The 22,666-nt window shown below is 40.3% G+C and overlaps 1 protein-coding gene across 1 annotated transcript in view; it reads left to right on the plus strand.

Moving 5' to 3' along the window:
- The window catches only part of LOC131235586 (polypyrimidine tract-binding protein homolog 3), a 31,065-nt gene extending 15,563 nt beyond the window's left edge, over positions 1 to 15,502 (plus strand). The window contains exon 14 of the mRNA XM_058232799.1: positions 14,887 to 15,502. Within this exon, the coding sequence (XP_058088782.1) occupies positions 14,887 to 15,276 (390 nt within the window). The 3' untranslated portion in view covers positions 15,277 to 15,502. The remainder of the gene's footprint in view (positions 1 to 14,886) is intronic.
- Positions 15,503 to 22,666: the final 7,164 nt, after the last annotated feature.

Consider the following 22,666-nt stretch of genomic DNA (forward strand, 5'->3'; position numbering starts at 1 on the left):
GTAGTAGTGATGGAGGCCTCAAGCAGATACATATCTTATGCAAGGATTAAGGTGGATGATTAGAGTTTCAAGTGTCACTCTTACAATACATAGATGGTACAATTTTGTTCTATGATGCAGAGGCAAAAAAGTGGATAATTTGAGGAAGATCATTGCATTTTTTAAAGTAGTCTCTGTCTAAAGGTGATTATAAGCAAGTGTGAAGTGTTGGGGGTTCATTTATCTACGGGATGAATTGGTAGAGTATGCAAATATCTTTGGTTGCCGGTCGGGTTCTTTTTCTTTGATCGATTTAGGTTTTCTATTACATATAGGGAAATTGGCTAAGCATTTGTGGGAGGTGGCGGTGGGAAGGTTTGAAAGGAAATTATCGAGTTGGAAAAGAAGGCATTTGTCCTTATGGGGTAGTTTGAAGTTGATAGAGGTGGCTATGTCGAATCTTCTAGTCTGTTTTACATATTTATTGAAGTGTCCAAAATCGGTTTTGGCTCGTTTGGATAAAATCAGGAGGGATTTTGCAAGGGGCAGAAGAGAACCATAAGTTTCATTTAATGAAATGGGATAAGGTGTACAAGTCAATTCAAGAGGTTGTTGTGGGGATAAGGAGCTTGGGGTTGATGAATTCTACACTTTTAGGGAAATGGCTTTGGCGTTTTGGGGTGGAGAACGATAATCTTTGGTATGAAGCCATAGTCAAGAAATATGAGCTAAAGGGGAAAAATGGATTAGAGCATCGTGTTATATTAAACGTTGGGGGTTTGGAAAGCAATATTGGGAATGTGGAACAAGTTCAAGGAATGGATAGGCTTTTCTTTGGGGGATGGACAATGTATTTGTTTTTGGCAATATGTTTGGTTGGGAGATAAACCACTTCGAGATATTTTTCCTCGATTGGCTAGAATATCGGTGGATCCAAACGTCTTAGTTTGATGCAGGACAATTAACCACTTGCTCTAAAAGCTCGAACAGATAGAGCATGGCGAATTAATGCATCTATCTCATAGCCTGGGCCCCAAATCCATGGGTTAGGTCCTCGGCCGAGCCCTCCTCATGGGTCCCAAATCCATGGGATCAGCCTCACATGAGCCACCCGCCTCACACAGGCCCCAAATCCATGGGTTCTACGAGCCACCCACCTCGAGTGTGCCCCTGCATCCCACAGGCCACCCTACTTGAGCCCGATGTGAAAATGCCCCCGCATTATAGTTGCTCGTTGTTTCTCAAAAGTAGGGAATGAGGCATGTTGGACCCCACTATTTAGAAGGAATCTGTTGGCAAAAGAAGAGGACGCGATGCTCATCTTGTTGGAGTTGCTTCAAAAGGCTTCTCCATTGGTGGGAGAGGGACTATGGTGTGAATTAAGCAAAATCTAGCAAATTTTTGGTTGAATCCTTCTATTCTTTCATCTTTGGGGCTTCATCGGTTAGTCAGATCAGCCATACAACTTGTCTGTGGCACGACAAGGCTCCCCCAAAGTGGTCGGTTTTGCTTGGTTAGTGGGAAGGAAAAAGGTGTTAACCATTGATAATCTTCAAAAGAGAGGGATGGTATTGCCAAACGTATGTCTGATGTGTATGCAAAATGAAGAGTTGTTTGATCATATTTTCATCCATTGTTTGCTTGCAAATAAGGGTTGGGATAGTTTCTTGGAAAATTTTGGAGTATATTGGGTCATGGCAAGTTCCATTGAAGATTTTTTTTTTTTTTTTTTCTCGGGCTTAGCATGGGGAAGGTTAGGGAAAGAAGATACGAAGAATTGGTGGATAACTTTGCTGGCCGAAATTTGGTATCTATGTGAAGAAAGGAACAATAGATGTTTTCAGAATCAAAGTAATTAGGCAGTGGAAGTATTCAAGAGAGCTAAAATGTATGTAATGGAATGGTTGAAGGCTTTTTGAAGCCGTGGGGCTGTTTCTTTTTCCTCTTTTTTTTTTTTTCCTGTGTTGTAGTTTGTATTCTTTCATGCTTTGGCCTTATATATATATATATATATATATATATATATATATATATATATATATATATATATATATATATATATATATCGTTGCCTTTAAAGAAAAAGAAACATTTTGACCTCCTGTTAAATATCCACCAATCATTTAGTTCGGGAAGAAAATCAATGTACCGTTAGGTTTAAGAGCCATCTAATTGGGTCCCATGATTTGTATGGTATAGTTTGAGTTCATCATATGCAATGTGAACAATTTCTTATTGTTAACCATCATATGCCACCATAGTATCAAAGTTTCCTCGTTTTGAAAACCAGGAGAGCGTCTAGTAGCTAGATGGCTTCACCTAATGATGGTAATTGTCCTTATACTTTAGAACCCTTCCCATATCCTTTGATAATGCAAAGTTTTAGCCTTCCAAACACTAATTGCATGGAAAATTTTGCTCCAATCTACTCGTGTTTTATGTAGTAGAGATGTTCTAAGAGAGGAATGGGTAAGTGATTCTGATGAGGACATCACATCACCTAATGATGTTAATTGTCCTTATACTTTAGAACCCTTCCCATATCCTTTGATAATGCAAAGTTTTAGCCATCCAAACACTAATTGCATGGAAAATTTTGCTCCAATCTACTCGTGTTTTATGTAGTAGAGATGTTCTAAGAGAGGAATGGGTAAGTGATTCTGATGAGGACATCACATCATGTACACCTTTGCATACGAATTAGAGGAGGCGGGTCGCACTGATTTCTCTATGGCTAGTTGAGTATCCATGTTCAAGTTGAAGACCCCACGTGCATGTTCATGCATCTTTGAAGATCCCACACTAGGAAGATGCATGTGGGCTGCATTTATGAGCTTGATGGACATGATGATTGGACTGTTGGATCATCATCATCGGACATCTTGATTGTGGTGTGGACACCCCCCATGGGCCACAAAATAGTTTAGTTGTTTAGAGTATTTACATGCTTCATTATTTGCTATGACTTATATTTGTGTTGACATCAAGGAGTTAGGAACAATTTTTAATTTATTAAGCATCTTTATGTTGAGAATCTTATATGAGAGCGCCTTTTTGTAAAAGGTCTTTTCTGAGACTATTAAAGAGAAAAGGGCGTGCGTGGAGCCCTAATGCCATTATTTTGAAAAAAAAAAAAGCTGTGTTTTCTATTCTTCATGTGATGTGAAGGAGCCTTTCATGTGATTTGGAAGAGAGATTGGTGCAAGACCAATCTTCCATCAACGAGAGCGCGAGGTTCTCATCTATCCCATCGAGTTCTTCATTACAAGGTTTGTTGCAATTTTTGATTTCTCCCATCCAGATTCATAATCCTTTCCAAACTTTTTCAAACCTTCTCCTTTATCGTTCCCACATCAAACCCGACCTTGGGAGCCAAAACCCTACCCTACCAAACCCACATGTGCAACTGTACGGCCACACGTGTGAGCCCGTAGGGCTGGTTGTACGATTCCCCTTTATTCCTTTTGTTTCCTTCTCTTTTGCCATCAAAACCCTCTCCATTCCTCCATCCAAACCCAAACCCAAACCCTAATCCTAACATTCGATTCAAATCCCCAATTTCAACAATAATCCCATACCATAATTCCCACATTCTCTTCATTCCTCTTAAATCCCTAGCCTCCAGCTATCCAAAACCCTAATTCCCCTCTAATTAAAGCCTAAACAACCAATCCCTTTACCCAATTTACCCAATTAAATCCTAATTTCAAGTTTTCCCCAATTTCCCTAAACCCTAACTTCACCCACATCCAAATCTAGTAAACCTTAGGTAGTATTAGACCTTCCTCTTTAAAATAGGCCTAACCCTATACTATTTGGATGTTTTTACATCCATTAGATTCTAGTTTCCCATATTTAATGGTCTTGTAGGATGAAGCTTGGCAACCTAGGCTTAAACTATGCATCATCTCCTTTTGGAATCTTGGTATTTGTGATGATGGTAGCAAGCTTTGTGATTTTCATTAATTAATTTAATTTTTCTGATTGATCTCTCACATTATTTGAGTTTATGCATTGGTCCTTCATGAAATTTGGTACTAGAGAACATAGGTTTAGCATTGGACTTTTGTGTTGCACTTATGTTAGAGTCACATCTAGGGTTAGTTGAGCATACATTGCATATAGGATCTTGGATCATGGTGCTGATTTTTGTTCATAGTTTGGAGTACCCTATTGCTGAATTTTCAGCTAGCGTTTTCCACTTATACCATTGCTGAATTTTTAGCGTAGTAATCTTAGGTTGTCACTTTGCTGAATTTTCATTTTGTAATTTTCATATTGCACTCTTTCTGAATTTTCAGTTTGTCTCTCTTAGATTATCGTATCGCTGAATTTTCAATATAATATTTGAGGGTGAAGACTTGCTAAATTTTCAGGTTAGTGTTTCAAGTGTGTCTAGTTTGATCTCTAGGTTGGTTTTATTTTTGTTATAATACTATCATAGGATCTAGGTTTTCCTTTTAGAGTTTCCTTGTGTATGCCCACTCGTTTCTGGACGTGGCTTTGGTCTACAACTCACAATGAATCTAGAGCAAATTGCCGAAGCCCTTAATGCTATCAACCATCGTTAGATGGCCATTGAAGCACACAATAGAACCACCGCTACTCAATTGACCGCAACCAATGCACGCGTCAATCAACTTGAGGCCTCCATACAAGCAAACCCCGACATTGGGGAAGATGTTCAATCTAAAGCTGGTGATCAAGTTGATAGGTAAGGGCATGGTGGTGGCCAAAGCGTTGGCCGTGGTCGAGCACAAGTGTAACCACAACGTGAGGAACATCGTGACCGTCATGATCCAGGCACGCAAGTCATAAAAGGTGTAAAAGTTGAGGCTCTCATTTTTTATGGTCGCTTGGATCCCCAAGCATTCCTTGATTGGGTGGCAAACATAGACCACTATTTTGGGTGGTATGTATGTCTGATGCTTGTCGGGTGAGATTTGCCAAGATGAAGCTAGTGGGCTAGGCCAACATGTAATGTAAAATTGAAAGGAGAGAACCCCCAGTGGCGCATTGTGTTGAGATGAAAGAGGTCCTTAAAGAAAAGTATCTCCCTCTCTCTCTTATTGCCAAAGGCTCTAAGACCAGTGGCAGGCATTGCGCCAAGGACCCATGACTGTGTCAGATTACATCACCAAGTTCAAGGAATATATGATGCGATGTGACGTTGAGGACCCGATGATTACATTGCCCATATTCAGGATAGGCCTCTGATTCGAGATCCAACGAGAACTTTATTCTCATGACGTTGGTGCATTGGAGCACATCTACCAAGTGGTGCAAGACATCGAGTACTATCTCAAAGCACCAGTTGGTAGGTTTTATGACTATCGGGATCCAAGTGTCAAGACTTATCCTCAAGGGACGTAAGTCTAACATGTGGAGTCAATCTAAGCCCCAAGTTGGTTTCCAGTCCAACCTTAGAGATGTTAAAGGAAAATGGATGTAAAGTGCTAGCTCTAGGGGGAGGTGTTCAAACACAATGCTTCAATTGCCATGGATTTGGTCACCTTGTGCATCAGTGCCCCTCGAAAGAGAGAAACAAGGCCCTAGTGATTGGTGAAGGTGAGGAAGAAGGAGATGAGCATGACGATTTTGAAGAAGTATATCAACCCAATATCACTAGTGCTAGGAAGTAGAGGAAAAAGAGACCATAACACTTGAAGTAGTCAAGTGCGCCTTGACCAATGCTAAGGAGAATGATGGCTGACGTCGGACTATGATCTTTTACACCTATGCAAAATGTGGGGAGAAGAATTGCAAGGTGATCGTTGATAGTGGTAACTGTAAAAATGTGATCTCCACTAGCACTTTATCTCGTTTGGGTTTGAAACCCAAACCTCACCCTTAACCCTATAGAATTTCATGGGTTGATGCATCTTCCATGCCAGTTACCTAGCAATGTCTTCTGCCTATTCACTTTGGATCCTATTCAGATTCGTTGTGGTGCGATGTTTTGCCTATGGATATTGGACACATCATTTTGGGATGGCCTTGGTTATTTGACCGTGGTGTGACGATATATGGCCGCTCAAATGTGTGTTCATTCCTGCATCAGGGCAAGAAGATCACTCTAGTTCCTCTCCCACCAAGAAGCAATTTGGAGAAGAAAGCTGAGGGGAAGTTGAGTAACCCAAGGAATACGAGGAGATCCCAACCTAAGTCCCCCCACGTTATGAATGCCAAGGAGTTCGAGAGAGAGGCTAAGGTGGATTCGATGGTGTACGCCTTAGTGGCTAGAGAAGTTACACCCAAGGTTAGTGAAGAGGGACCCCCTGAGGTGAATCCAATTTTGGATGAGTTTCACGATGTATTCCCAGAGGACTTAGTAGATGAGCTTCCACTCATGAGGGACATCCATCATGCCATTGATCTTGTCCTTCGGGTGACTCTACCGAACTTTTCTCATTATCGAATGAAACTTATGAAGCATGCAAAGTTGAATAAGCAGGTAGATGAGCTCCTTAGGAAGGGTTTCATCCAAGAGAGTTTAAGTCTGTGCCATGCCAGCACTTCTCATGCTTAAGATAGACGGCTCATGGTGCATGTGTGTGACAGTAGAGCCATTAATTAAATCACAGTCAAGTACTGGTTTCCCATACCACGTCTTGATGATATGTTAGACATGATGGCAGGTGCCACCATCTTTTCAAAGATTGACCTCAAGAGTGGGTATCGCCAAATACGTATACGTCCAGGAGATGAATGGAAGATAACTTTCAAGACGAAGGATGGGCTATACAAGTGGCTAGTCATGCCCCTTGGCTTGATTAACGCCCCGAGCACATTTATGAGAGTGATGACCTAGGTGTTGAGACCCTTAATGGGTAAGTTCCTTGTGGTGTATTTTGATGGCATTTTATCTATAACACATCAAAGGAACAACATCTCTACCATCTGAGGCAAGTTTGCAGGGTCCTCAGGACTGAAAAGCTCTATGCCAACCTTAAGAAGTGCACATTCATGTCAAAGAGCGTTATCTTCTTAGGGTTCGTAATATCATCTAAGGGCATGCGAGTGGATCCCGAGAAGGTCAGAGATATAGTTGAGTGGTTTGAACCGTGTAATATTCACGAGGTGCGAAGCTTTTACGGTTTAGTAACTTTTTATAGGCAGTTAATTGGAGGATTTGGTTCCATCATGGCTTTAGATTGCATAAAGAAAGGGGAGTTTTTATGTACTAAAGCTGCCTCTAAAGCATTTAAGGAGATTAAAGGCAAGATGATTGAAGCTGCTGTTATGCGCCTTCCAGACTTTCTAAATTCCTTGAAGTCGCGTGTGATGCATCTGGTGTAGGTTTAGGTGGGGTGTTTAGTTAGGAAGGACACTCCGTTGCTTATTTTAGTGAGAAGTTGAATGAGGCAAAGCAACGGTATTCCACCTATGACAAAGAGTTCTATGCGGTCGTCCAATCCTTGTGCCATTGGCGGCATTATTTATTACTGCAAGAAATTCTTGTTCTCTGACCATGGGGCTTACATTACCTCAGTTCCCAGAAGAAATTAAACCCTAGGCACGATAAATGGGTCCAATTTCTTAAGGAATATTCTTTCGTTCTTAAACATAAGGCTGCAGTCAAGAACAAACCTGCTGATGCCCATAGTCGTCGTGTGACGCTACTCTAGAGTATGAGTGTGGAAGTGATTGGGTTTGAGCGGCTGAGAGAAGAGTATCCTACATGCCTATACTTTGGTGAGTTATACGTGTCACTACGAGATGTTTAATCGAGCGACAATCACGGGTTTGTCATCATCGATGATTTCAAACTTTGCATTCCTAGTACTTCCCTTCGTGATTTTCTAGTTTGGGAACTTCATGCAGGAGGGGTAGCCGGTCATTTGGGGAGGGACAAGACCATTGCCCTTGTGGAGGATAGGTTTTATTGGCTAAGTCTCAAGCGAGATGTAGCTAAGATAGTTGGGCAGTGCAAGACGTGTCAACTGGCAAAACAGAGAAAGCAAAATACAGGATTGTATATGCCTTTGCTAGTGCCCCATGCTCTGTGGTAGGATATGAGTATGGATTTCGTGTTGGGTTTACCTAAGACTATCAAGAAACACGATTCTGCATTTATGGTTGTAGACCGTTTTTCCAAAATGACCCATTTCATTCTGTACTTGAAAATGTCACATGCCTCCAATGTGGCTAAACTTTTCTTAGGGAAGGTAGTGTATTTACATGATCAACCTAAGACCATTCTGTTTGATTGCGACGTATGTTTTATGATCTATTTTTGGAAGACACCATAACACATGATGGGGAGATGGCTTCAATTTTCATTTGTCTGTCATCCTCAAATAGACGGTCAGAGACTGAGGTTGTCAATAGGAGTCTTGGAAATTTGCTTAGATGACTTGTGGGTGATCACGTTAGAACTTGGTATATTGTTTTGCCTATTGCCGAGTTAGTGTATAATAGTTCCATTAATAGGTCTATAGGCATGAGTTTATTTGAGGTTGTGCATGCCTACAAACCTAGGAAATTCGTAGATCTCATACCTATGCTTGTGTCCCATAGGCCATCTGAGTTAGCACATGAGTTTGCACGTCACATATATGAGTTGCATAGTGAGATCAGGAAGCAGATTAACTTAGGTAATGAAAAACATAAAGCACTTGCTGATTCTCATCGGAGATTTTAGGAATTTCAAGTAGGAGATTATGTCATGGTTTGTATGAGACTTAGAACGGTTCCCTCATCGGGTTGTTCAAAAATTGCAAGCGCGTAGTGTATGACTATACAAAATCCTGCAAAAACTGGGTCCTAATGCGTATATAGTAGACCTTCCACTTACAATGTAAATAAGCTCTACTTTTAATGTGGAAGATCTAATACGATACAAGGGTCTTGCTACTTCGCCTTTTGATCCATTTTCAGAATCTCGTATAGACCATGATCTAGTCCCTAACCTATGGCCCCTACTCGACCAATCATCCCAGCCTTTGCCACCCTTACCCTCCTTGCCTGCTCGAAGTGAACAAGTCGAAGATATATTGGATGCGCAAGCGGTTTTCACTTGACATGGGGGATTTCAGAAATTCCTCATCAAGAGGAAGCACAGGCCGATTTCAGATAACACCTGGATTACAGAGGTAGAGCTGCAGACTTTGGATCCCGACATCCTTGAGCGCTACATGAGTTTTAGTCCGCCAGAGGCGAATTCTTCTCAACCAAGGAGAGTTGATGAGGATATCACATCGCGTATACCTTTGCGTACGTATCAGAGGACGAGGCGGGCCGCACTAATTTCTCTGTGGCTAGGCGAGTATCTAGGTTCATGTTGAAGATCCCACGTGCATGTTCGTGCACTTTGAAGACCCCACACTAGGAAGATGCACGTGGGCTGCATAGAGGAGCACAATGGACATGATGATCAGACCATTAGATCATCATCATCAGATATCTTGATTGTGGACCCCCATGGGCCATGAAATAATTTAGTTGTTTAGATTATTTACATCATTATTTTTGGTATTACTTTTATTTGTGTTGACATTAGGGAGTTGGGAACAACTTTTAATTTATTAAGCGTCTTTATGTTGAGAATCTTATCTGAGAGCAACTTTTTGTACAAGGTATTTTCTGAGACTATAAAAGAAAAAAAGGGAGTGCGTGGACTCCTAATGCCATTATTAAAAAAAAAAGTTTCGTATTTTCTATTCTTCATGTGATGTGAAGAAGCCTTCCATGTGATTTGGAAGAGAGATTGGTGCGAGGCCGATCTTCCATCAACGAGAGCACGAGGTTCTCATCTATCCCATCGAGTTCTTCATTACAAAGTGTTTGTTACAATTTTTGATTTCTCCCATCCAAATTCCTCATAATCCCTTCCAAACTTTTTCAAACCTTCTCCTTCATCGTCCCCACAACAAACTCGACCTCGGGAGCCAAAACCCTACCCTACCCTACCAAACCCACACGTGCGACCGTATGACCACACATGTGAGCTTGTAGGGCTAGCCGTACGGTTCCCCTTCATTCCTTTTGTTTCATTCTCTTTTCCCATCAAAACCCTCTCCATTCCCCCATCCAAACCCAAACCCTAACATCCGATTCCAAAAATCCCCAATTTCAACAGTAATCCCAAACCCTAATTCCCACATTCCCTTCATTGCTCTTAAATCCCTAGCCTTCTGAAATTGCGGTAATGACCGCTTTAGTTGAAGTAGGAATATACCAATATGTCCTAGAGGGGGGTGAATTAGGACTTTTTAATATTTTATGATAATTTAAAATCCTATCACTCTAATCCTAAACGCAGGCATACATTAGGATTACTAAAGAGTAACTCTACTGGCTTCCAAGCCTGGTAGAGGATCCAATCATAATACTACTTTGAATAATAAACATGAAACAAGTTATAGTCTATGATGGATGTGACTGTATGTGAGATGTGATCTTAAATATGGAGGCATTTATGGAAATCACATAAGTAATGGAAAACAGTAACAATCACAAACACAATCATTTTTATAGTGGTTCAACTACTTGTCTACTCCACTCCCAGTTGACACACTCAACCCTTGAGTGTACCGGATTTCACTAAGGAGGTTTCACAACAGGTTCACCTCAAACCGGAGGTTTTAAACAGGTTCACCTCAAACCGGAGGTTTTAAACAGGTTCACCTCTAACCAGTACAACCTGCACCTAGGTTGACATAGCGTGTCCACATGATAGTTTATGCTCCCACGAGCAAGAGTCAACACATAGCACCCGATTTTAGGCACACTGGCTAGGGATCCACTCAAGGAACCTCACAAGTTTATGCTCCCACGAGCAAGGGTCAACACAAAGCACCCAACTTTTAGACCACCCTACTACAAGGACCTAAGAGTTTATGCTTTCCACAGAGCAAGGGTCAACACAAAGCACCCACCACATACACTCTCGTCGGAGGCTTCCTACGAGGACTTGCAATGGGTGAGAAACACCTTAGACTCAATCCTATAGAATAAATGATCACAAGGGTCCTCTGGATGCTAATGACTTACAGATAAGCAGATGAGTCCCTTTCAGCGCATTGTTGAAGATTTCCTCCTTTGATGAAGAATCTTCAGCTTCCTTGATTCGCAACTCAGAAGATGTACCAATACATGGCGACGGGTTGGGTCAATGTTATAATGGAATCCTACTCTATTGAATGTTTTCCTATAAGGGAGATAGAGCGATTCCAATCATCTATGCATTCAAAGCATCCTAGCTTAATGATTTGCCATTAAGGTGGTAGTTGGAGGATCCTTGAATGCGGAAGCTCATTCCCCAACCACTCTATTGAATGTCAAGGATGAGGGTGGATTGGAGGATGAACTCCCATGAGAGAAAAAGGCTTAGGGTATATGATCTAGGGTTAAGCACAGAAAAGCACTCTCTCTTTTTCTTTCTATCCAACAACCAAGGGCAAGCTCTCATTAAATAAGCAGAAGGTTCCAATGGATATAAAACGGTCACATTTTTGACAGAGTTCGATATCATCGAGCGTATACTCTCGATAACATCGACTGCCCGCTCGATGACACAAACTTAAATGTCAAACGCTTTTGAAACCTTTTGTCAGCTGGTCGAGGAAATCGAACATGCGTCGATGTCATCGGATTTCGAACTCCGATTTCATCAACATGAGGTTCGATTTCTCGACATTTGAAAATGAGAGAGACTTGCTTTTGAAATATTTCAGGTTAAAAGAATGATCGAGGCACACTCGATATCGTCGGAATTTGAATTTCGGTGATATCGATAGACTTGTCGATGCATCGATAAATCCAAAGGATTTTCCAGTTAAGCTTGCTGTACAGTTTATGTCTATTCTCGATGCAATCGACCTAGTCTCGATATCATCGAAATTTGAATATCGATTCTATCGAGTGACCCTCGATCCAAGATAAAACAACCTAAAAATATTGCTGGATAACAGAGTGTCCAATCCGATATCATCGAAGGGCTTCCAATATCATCGAAATTTGAATTCTGAGGATATTGAGGAGTACTTCAATATATCGAAGATTTCCTGATTTGCCTTAGCAGAACTTTGGACACAACATATATGATGTCGATTTTATCGAGTCAACTTCGATCGACTCGAGATTCAAATTTCGATGATATCGATATGGCTATCGATACATCGATAATTCCGTCTAGAGGTATATGCGGTTGCTGGATATCTTATGTCCTCATTTCGATATTATTGAGTGAGTTTCGAGGACATCGGCAACACTGTTCGATTACATCGATCAGTCTATCGATGAATCGACAGAGGTAGAAAACTCAGAGATTTTTTTGAAGTCTGAAAAAAAGTTTTCTAACCCAAAAACCCTATGATATTCTAATTAATTTTAAGGGTTTTAATTACCTGGTGTTTTGGGATATGGGATGTGAGGCTAAGATTTACTTGTTGCGAGTTCGGGCCCACATCCAGTTGAGGCAGACGGTTGATTGATCTTCCTATGGAGTTTCTCTGTCTAGCCATCTCAACACTCACGTTAATTGACAAACTAGGGCACTTTCACCTTCAACTATCAAAACCCTAATTCTCCTCTAATTAAAGCCTACACAACCAATCCCTTTAATCAATTTACTCAATTAAATCCTAATTTCAAGTTTTCCCCAATTTCCTTAAACCCTAGCTCCACCCACACCCAAATCTAGTAAACCCTAGGTAGTATTAGACCTTCCTCTTTAAAATAGGCGTAACCCTATGCTATTTGGATGTTTCTACATCCATTAAACCCTAGTTTCCCATATTTAATGGTCTTGTAGGATGATGCTTGGCAACCTAGGGTTAAACTATGCATGATCTCCTTTTGGAATCTTGGTATTTGTGATGATGGTAGCAAGCTTTGTGATTTTCATTAATTAATTTAATTTTTCTGATTGATCTCTCACATTATTAGAGTTCATGCATTTGTCCTACATCAAATTCCCTCATGATAGAGTGCGTGACAAGACGGTCACTTGTTATTTGTTCCTCACTTCCTTTACTCAACTTGTAGCTTTTCTCTTTCTACGAAAATTAGTTACTGTTCAATTAAATAAATAAATAAAGGTTCAACTAGTGTTTTGTTGGGGTCACCTACATTACTTGGGTGATGGCAGGTTTGTTAGTAATGGACTCATTTGCACAAATAACTTTTGTTTTATTTATATGAAGATCCCGATCTGCAGCATCAACAACAGTGCTTGTAGCAGTAGGTGCAGGAGCAGGAGCAGGAGGAATTGTAGTAGTAGGATTGTTAATGGCATTAGTGGTAGTAATAGTAGCCATTGTCCAGAGTATCCCTGATATTATCTCCAGCTCGGTGATATCGATAACACTAGTAGGGATCCTGATAACACTGGTAGTACTAGAAATTCCAGGTATTGGCGATGTATCGCAAAGTATCGTCAGTATATCGATATCGTTGATATTTTCGATTGTGTAAATTCTAGGAGTCGCTTGTATTGCTAATATGTCGATATCGCCAACATATCACCAATATTTTTGATAATATCGCCAATGTATCAATATTGCCAAAATTCTTTTTATTAAAAGAAATTCCATTTCATTTTTTATGGGTGTATGGTTGTATGCAATGTTCAAATTGTTGACAATAATATCGATAATATCGTGATATTATCGTTATCACAACATGGGTGATATCGAGAACACAATCTTTCGTTTCCTTTCCGGTCATTGACAATTTCTTGGAGAAATATTGTGTTGTTGATATTCTGAAATATTGATGGAAGGTTGGATTGTAGGATGTGGTTGGATGGATTGATGGGATGGCTGGACTGATTTCTTATACAGCACATGTTTTTAGGCCCCCATTAAATGGAAACTTGTTATGTATGCATTCTTTTTGCTTTTTTTATTTTTTTGTTCCTAAATATACAAATGTGTATTTTAGCATCTCCTGAAGCTTAACTGAAAAATTCCACTATTTCCCAGCATATCCAATTATTGGCGATATCGATATTGTTTCTGTTTCACCGGCCAGCGAAACTTGTAGCGATACTAATACTTCAAACGCTGGTGGTAGCAGCCGTAGCAGTAGCAGTACTAGTAGGAGCGATGCAGAAGCTGTTGGAACAGGAGTAGGGGCAGCAGCAGTAACAAGAGCAGTAATGACAACAACAACAACAACAGCAATAATAAAAATGGATTTTCACGGCAAAATTCCCTGAGAATTCTGATTATACCAAACAATGCCTTGATCATTTGAAGTCCCAAAACATGCTTCTTCTAGGGGATATGATCAAAATGCCTCCGATCTATTTATTCTAAAAGGTGGAGTTTAGCATTGTGGGGTCCGTGTGGTGTGTATGACATCCAAGTGCACATCCTGCTAAGATGATCAAACCGACCAAAAATCAGTCGATCCAATTATCAGGTGGGTCATGTGTCGTTGGAGGGTTTTTGGGTGGTTTACGTTGTTTTTTATGGTATGGCCCACCAGATGATAGGATCTGTTTCATCGGATCATTATGGTGGGATGCACTTGTTGGACGGGCTGGATGTCATGCACATACCACTTGGGTTCCTCAGTGCTCAACTCTACTTGTTTGGAAAAATAAGATAGATGAGGGCATTTGGGTCATTCACTCCCAGAACACATGTTTTTGGACTTTAAATTAGTCAAAGCATTGTTTGGTAAAATCAGAAGTTTTGATTATGTCATGAAGATTCCAATAATGAACCTAGAAATAAATTGTTCATGCCAAATGAAAAACAGTATGGCTTTACATAAAAAAATAAAAGCTTTCATACATGCCATGTCCAAAAGTGTTGGTTCTGTGGGTCACGAGCATCTAATTGTCTGCAGACCTATTAAAATTGATTAAGAGATGTTCTTCTGTTCTTTTTTCCAGGATTTTATCTTTTGGCTTATTACCTTGGCTTTGTTGCTGATTTTCTATGATCACCACAGGGGGCAATGCTTTTTGGCAAGCGGTTGGAGGTGAACTTCTCAAAGCATCCAAACATAACATCTGCTCCCGACACCCATGAGTACTCGGGTTCAAATCTCAACCGCTTCAACCGGAATGCGGCGAAGAACTACCGCTACTGTTGTGCTCCAACCAAGATGATCCACCTCTCCACCCTCCCACAGGACATAACTGAGGAAGACATTGTTGCCCAGCTGGAGGAGCATGGCACCATTGTCAGCACTAAGCTCTTTGAGGCGAATGGGAAGAAGCAGGCCTTGGTCCTTTTTGAGAATGAGGAGCAGGCCACTGAGGCCCTTGTGTGTAAGCATGCTAGCACCATCGACGGGTTAGTCATCCGGATCTCTTTCTCCCAGTTGCAGAATATCTAAGAAAATAGGAGAGAGAACATGCAGTATGACCTCTAGGATAATGGGGAGATGGACAGATGCTCTCTTTCCCTGATCTCATCTCCTGTATTGGTGACCTGACCATCCTTTTTGAAGAATGTTTGGCTTGCATCTCCATTGCTTAAGCTGTGGAATGACCACTTTGGATGCATGTATTATCATTGGCTTTTCTGCTTTGGATAGATCTCGATTGATAGCTTTTCCTGCATCTAGGTTTCCTGCATCTAGGAAGTTGTAGAAGAAATTCTGTTTGGTCCTTGCCTGTTAGGCTGCATTTGGAAAAAGAGCCCAAATGGCATTTTTCCTGCCAATGTCTGTTCTTGAAAGCCCCTGTTTGGGTGGAATGAACTTTCTGTGTCAAACAGGCTGGAAGCCTGGAAGTGTGGGTGCGCTTATTCTTCCAATAAAAGAAAAGAGCAGTTATCATTTGGCAAATGGCCATTTTAGTGGGGGTAATTCCAAATGCAACCTCAATTCTTTATTCTTTACAATTCTAGGCTTGTCTTTTATGGACTTTTGCTAGCCATGATGATACACAGCTTCAAATTTCCAACTACTGGAAAAACTCACCATCTATTTGTGGCCCTCCGTTTTTTTTTTTTTTCTTCCAGAATTAATTTCAGTAGTACTTGACAAATCATAATTTGCAATTATTTTTGTTTTATTCATAAACGACTTGACAATTTTACGCCCTAAATAGACAAGTAAATGCTAATTTGATTCCTTTTCCAAGGTCTTATTTCTGATTTCCCTTTGATGCTCTCCTGAATCTAAACTCAACCATGATGGTTTCCTGTCACGGCATAGATATGGCTGTGAATATGGGCTTTAAACATGGATGAAATATGGATTTGTCACCCATTTGGTGGATGTATTTGGTTATCATTGTTTGATAGGCTCATTTCACTTTGGAGACGTGGTTTACAAATTTATTCATGGTTTTTGAACTCTTGATTGTCAAATAAACCGATATTCCCATTACAAAATAGTCGAAATCCTTCAAGATCAGGTGGCACAAAAACGTGTTGAGCATTGTTAGACTGATATTATCAAGAACAAGAGAAGGGGATTGTCCTTTTCTTCTTCTTCCGTCTCCACTTATAAGAGAATAAAATATCATTATAAATTGACAAAAAAGTGCCATTACAAGCTATCAAAATAGTACTTATGGAACAATCAAACTAATCATGCAATTAGTATGCTAATCACTGCTAAGCTTCAACTAACTAAAACTATAGTGACCAACCCTACAATGAAATAAAAATAAAAATAAAATAAAATCAAAATACCCTTCAAAACATGCTTAACACGTCTCAACGAACACCAAAACCGAGTCTAGCCATTAGAGATTGGTGCAAAAATCCGATTTCCATGGCTACATAATTTTCTTGCATTAGGTTTCCCTGGTTGGAGTTGCTTCCTCGCCATTGTTCTCTGGTGTATCTGGTTTCCAGATGTGGCCGATGGGGCCACAACAAATGGCTCCACCCTTTTGGATCAACACGACAGTGCATTATCACCTGTAACCGAATGGATCCTGATCCGGACCTCCATAGATATGGATGGTTAGTATAACTGTGGTCCGATGCTCTTGTATCAGAGTATCGACCAAAGACGAATCTTTCGGTTCAAAACACCCCACGACCAGAACTGTGTTGCATGACCCATCTACGTATACATAAAACCTAGAATTTCTTAATGATATCTTCCAACATATGATCGGTCCATAAGACTAATAAAGATACATCCGTTGTCATAACTGGGATGAGAATCGACCAATGTCCGCATCTTCTTGACATGGATTGAAATAGTCGCCATGGGCTCAACTACCCTGTCTAGGAGTGTTAGCAAGACAATTCCCCAGGCCCGATACCTTGCCAAACATTCCGTGTCTGTTCCAATGTTGTCTGGTAGCTCCGTTAGACCTTGGACTGTGCATGTAAGTGCGCACCCGAGAGACCCAAAACCTTGACGACCTGAAACCTAAGTCATAACGGCCATCGTGCCATCACAAGTGTGACGGTACCTTTAATGCATCGATAACTCGCGTAGAATTTAGTGGTGTGCATGTGCATGAATACCCCTTCTTCTAAGCCCCACACCCCTCCCCTTGCATTATTTTCATGTCACCAAAATGATATAACGAGTGATGCCACTAAACCACATTTTTTTAGAAACCATTAAGTTTAACTAAACATCCCTACTAGCCCTCGAAACCCTTGTTTAAGGCACTTAATCCACGGCTATTTTTTTTTTTTTTTTTCTCAAAAATCAAAGTAATTATATTCCTTTTCCTTAAATCAAGGAGGAGGTTGACACCTCGCACTTTCTAGAAAATATTAAGTGAAGCTAAACACTCTTTATTAGCCCTAAAGCATGGTCATTTAACCTAAAGCTATTATTTGAAAAATATCTCTATTCACCTTTCTCTAAAAGTAAAAAAGAAGTCCATTTTTTCACCTTAAAACAAGGGGAGATGGGCCACTTAATGGGGACACTTTTCTATAAAAGTCGCCTCATTAAACACAACTTTATTAAAGGCCTAAACACTCTAATTGAGATCCCTAATGAACTAATGCATGGATGAGAATACGCCACCTCATCTTTCTAGCCCTTCTCTCCCTAATCACCTTTCGTGATATAAATAAATCTCAAAACCTTAAGCTAAGGGCTTTGGCAAATAAGTAGTGTAGAAATTCGAGTAGAGAGGTGGCACATTCCCTTCACTTTTCCTTTGCTTTGGTTCCATTGACCTCCTTTTCTTTTTTTAATGTAGGTGCGGGATCCACAGATGGTGGACCCCACGGGTGGAGATCTGGGACCGTTCGTATCATCTGACAGTTGGATGGAGGGGAAAACACCAATATTAACTTGATCAAAAATATTTGGAACCCATTGAGTGTGGGCTTCACTGTGATGTTTACAATCATCCAACTTGTTTATTATGCCACACCGTAGACATCCCACCTAAGCTAGTAACCTAATGAAGTATGGATGACCCTTAGGAAATAAACCTAAACCCTAAAACTTTACCTAAAAATAAAATCCCAACTATTTCTAAGCCTAAGCTAAATCCTAGCTGAACCCATTTCATTATTTAAGTTAAGCCATTACCTAAGCTAAACTGTACCCAAGCAATTACTTAAGCTGAGCTATACCCAAGCCATTTACAAGCCAAAGCCTTAAAACTAAGCCTTACGCCGCTCTCCAGGCACAAATGAGCCAGCTAGTTAAATTGTAGAGTTGAACATTAAATGGAAATAATTCGATTACTACCTCATCTCGGAATATGTGCTACGAGCTACAACTGTTGCTCCCTAGAAAGTGCCATGTGACATCTCCATTCCCTTCACTAATCTTAAGCTGTCACATAATCATTTATGCTTCATAATCCCTAGAATTATCACAAAACTATCTCAAGGAGCTATAAATACCCCATTCCTCTCTTCATTTTACACCAAGCAATTTTCATCAAGAGAAGGAGAGAGAGAGAGAGAGAGAGAGAGAGAGAGAGAGAGGTAGTGAATTCTCAACCTCCCATATTCTTCAGCCCCCTTTAGCCTCCTCCAACATTCTCTTAGTCTCCTAGTCCCACTTAGGTGAACCTTTCCAAACTATAGTGCACCTAAACCTCTAAGGCATTTCAAGTGCAAGCCAAAGATTGTGCCATCATCACTAGCATTCATACTTCGTTAATCATATCATTACTTCCCTTCTTAACCCTCCTTATTCTCAAAGTTGCCATTAAATGTATGTTTCGTGACTTGTCGGAACTCCGAATCTTGTCGTATCAGAAACTCATAGTAGTGTAGTCCTCTTACATAACATTATAGAATCATCACATTTCTTCTTAAACCCCCATTTTAGACATTCTTTAGACGTATGCTCTGTGGCTTGCTAAAATTCCAAATCTTGCCACATTAGAAATCCGATTCTACCTAGTCTCAGTTTAATACTTCGCTTTCATCATCTTATACCATAAAATTAGCTTACCATGTGAAGTAGAGGTCGTACACATGTATGGGCACAGAGGGTGCCTAACACATTCCTTCTCTGTAATCGAAGTCCCTTACTTGGAATCCCAGGTCGCAGATTTGGTGTTAACTTAAAGCAAGAGAGTCTCTGGATTTTCTGGCTTTTACAGATTCTGCAGGTTCTAGCCGACTACGAGATTTTGAGCTAATTGGCTAGTGGCGACTCAAGTCTAATACATCATCAATCTAAATCAGGCTATACACGTTAAAAACAAAGATAAGAGCATGTGCGCTTATTTTTAGCGTTCGCAGAATGACGACTCCATTGGGGATTTGCTAGCTTGCACTAGCTGAGACCCGACTCGAAAAGAGTGTGGTAATCTAATCTTAGGGGATATTCTATATACAAATAATTGCATTTATACTTTGTATAAAAAAGGATGAGCATCGATCGATCTTTGACTTGCACCTATTCAAGGCTTCCGCTTACCCCATGCTCACCCAATCTAAAGTTGCTATGACAAACCAAGAAGAAAAACCAATTGCGCTTAAAAGGCACCCTCGGATCACCTGCGCTCATGGTTGGTAATACAACAACCACCACATCCATGGTTGATGTGGCCCAAAATCTTAAGGTGTTGCAAGACCTTTTGGCCTAATATCTTCAAGGAGGGGCCACCCAAAATTATGCATGCACCATCGCCTAATGCCCTAGTCATCCCAATTTTCTAGCATCCTCTAGTAATCAATCTTCTCCCAGCTTCAAATTTAGTTGTCAACTACTCTCTATTGGCTACACAAGACACACAACATCCTCCCCATAACGGGAGTCACTTTCAAAGCCAACTTTTCACAACCACGAATCCTTTCTAGCAGCCTCTCACTAATGAAAGTTGTTACCAAATGCAACCTCCCGTAGCCATAAATCTCAGCCAATTTCGACATCCTCTTACTAATAGGAGATACAATCAATTCCACAGGGCAAAATTCCTCTCATCTAATCCCTCAAAAATTGAAGAACTTCGAGAGCAGTTGTAAGAGATTAAGAGGAAGATGCAAAAGTAGTAGGGGGTGGATTTCCCATCTACCAAGTTCTGGGATCTCTGTTCCTTTCCTGATGCAAAGGTACCTCAAGACTTTGAGGTATCAAAATACAAAAGATATGATGGTACATGATATCCTATGGACCACTTAAGAGCATTTTGTGAAGAGCTTATTACTGTAGTAGGTAACGACGGAGCGTTGATCTGTCTGTTTCAAAAATCCTTGAAAGGTGATGCATTAGATTGGTACATGTCATTCAACTACCATCGAATCAAAACTTGGAAACAATATTCCCATGCATTCATCGATTGTTTTATGTACAATCTTAATGTAGTGCTTAGAAGGATAGATCTTGTTGCCTTAACGCAGAAGAATGATGAGTTATTATCAACTTACATTGGATAGTGGCGGGCCATGCCTGTCAGAATGAAGACATCCACTGATGACGAGGAGCAAATCTCCATGATCGTCCACTTAGTAAACCCGAGTATCTTTGGATACCTCGTCTCGTATCCATATGCCAACTTTACTTAACTCATCCACACCGGGGAACAAGTCGAAGCTGGAATATGGGTGTTCGCTTGTCACCCCAAGTGCAGGGTTGCGATGTAGTAATAATCTTGGTGAGACCGAGGTTATACCCAAAGGGACTTACTTGTATGAATTTTGAAATAGATTAAAACTAGAACTAGAATCTACTAACTAAAATTTGAAATAGAAGAGATTAATGGTGAAATAACTATCAATGATAATAGAAAACTAGAGCGCCAAGGATCCATTTGTAGACATCTTAATGCTACTTGATTCAACATGACTAGAATCAAAGTCCTATCCTATCCAGTCGGATGATAGATCAGTTTAAGCATCATAGATCCATCAAAATAGATTTTAAACTTTTCATTGGATTGGTTCCCTCATGAAGCATCAATGTAATGATTGCAAGGAATTTAAGTATCTACCATGCCCGGAGTCAATGGTAAATCAATGAATTTTACAGATCACACAATTGCAAAACAGGTAAGAACATGTCAACAAGCCTTCCTAACATCCACTGTACCCGGAGTCGACAATGGACAAAGTAAACTAAAAATACTTCTTCATTCAAACAAAAAACCATGAATTGTTCAATATATAAACCAAATAACTTGAATTAAAGTAAAATAAACATCAAAATAAACTACAAGCTTCACCTCTTAGATCTAGCTAAGAGATTAGCCAACCAAAGACATGATTGAACTAAAACTCTTAAAGAAAAACATAAAAACTAACTATAAAAGAAGGATTGAAGATGAGGAAGAACTCCTTGAAGCACCACAACTCCTTTCTTTACTCCTTCTACCCTAATTCGTGCCTAGAAGAATTCAGAGAACCCCTTTATATAGGCTTTGATCCGACCGACTTTGAAACTGACTTCAATTTACGTAGCTATTGCAGCTTCGATGTCACCTTCGATGGCATCGAAATCCGACCGACAAGTTCGATTCAAATTTAGAAACATTACCACCATGAACTTTTCGGGCCTACTTAAGTCCTCGATGGCATCGCCCAACCTTTAACATCTAAGATGTCTTTAATGGGATCAGAGAATGCTTAAAACTATCTAGTAAGTAAATCCCATAATTCATGATTTTTCTGATGTCATCGAACCGGCTTTGATGGCATCGAGAGTTTATTTGATGGGATTGAACCCTCCTTCGATGGCATCGACGATTGCACCCATATGTCCAGCAACCAAACTTGATTTTCTCTAATTTTCCGATGGGATCGAGCTTCCTTTGATGACATCAAACACTTTGACGACATCAAAGTGGTGTTCGATGGCATTAAATTGTCAAGTTCAGCACTTTCAATTTTCTACACTTTGCAACTTCAAATTTCTTCATTCTCACTTAGTTTTCTTAGATCTTGGACTTTTGAATTCTTCAATCTTGACCTCCAAGTATCCAATCCTCACTTTGGTAATTCTTAAGCATCAAATCCATGCTTTTAACATCCTTTTCATCTTTAGCTCTCAAAATTACCTTGCAAGATAAAACACGTATAAATAGATTGATCAAGCACTATCATATTCATAAAACCAAGGTATTACTAGGGAGAAATATGCAATATTTCACACTCAACAATGGGCTGGGATGATCTCCCCTTGGTGGCCTCATCAAGCCTCGGTACAATGCATAGTGGAAGGAAGGCTTATGGGATACGAGAATGGTAACGAAAGTGTTCTTGTCCTCCATCCAATGGAAGAAGATAATATTGTCACCTCTATCCAAAGCGCACCATTCACTCCTCAACAGGGACAACAACAACAACAACCAAGATGCAATGCACTATACCTCGATCATGGTTGGCAGATG

Source organism: Magnolia sinica, chromosome 19 (assembly GCF_029962835.1).
Source record: "Magnolia sinica isolate HGM2019 chromosome 19, MsV1, whole genome shotgun sequence".
Taxonomy (NCBI): Eukaryota; Viridiplantae; Streptophyta; class Magnoliopsida; order Magnoliales; family Magnoliaceae; genus Magnolia; species Magnolia sinica.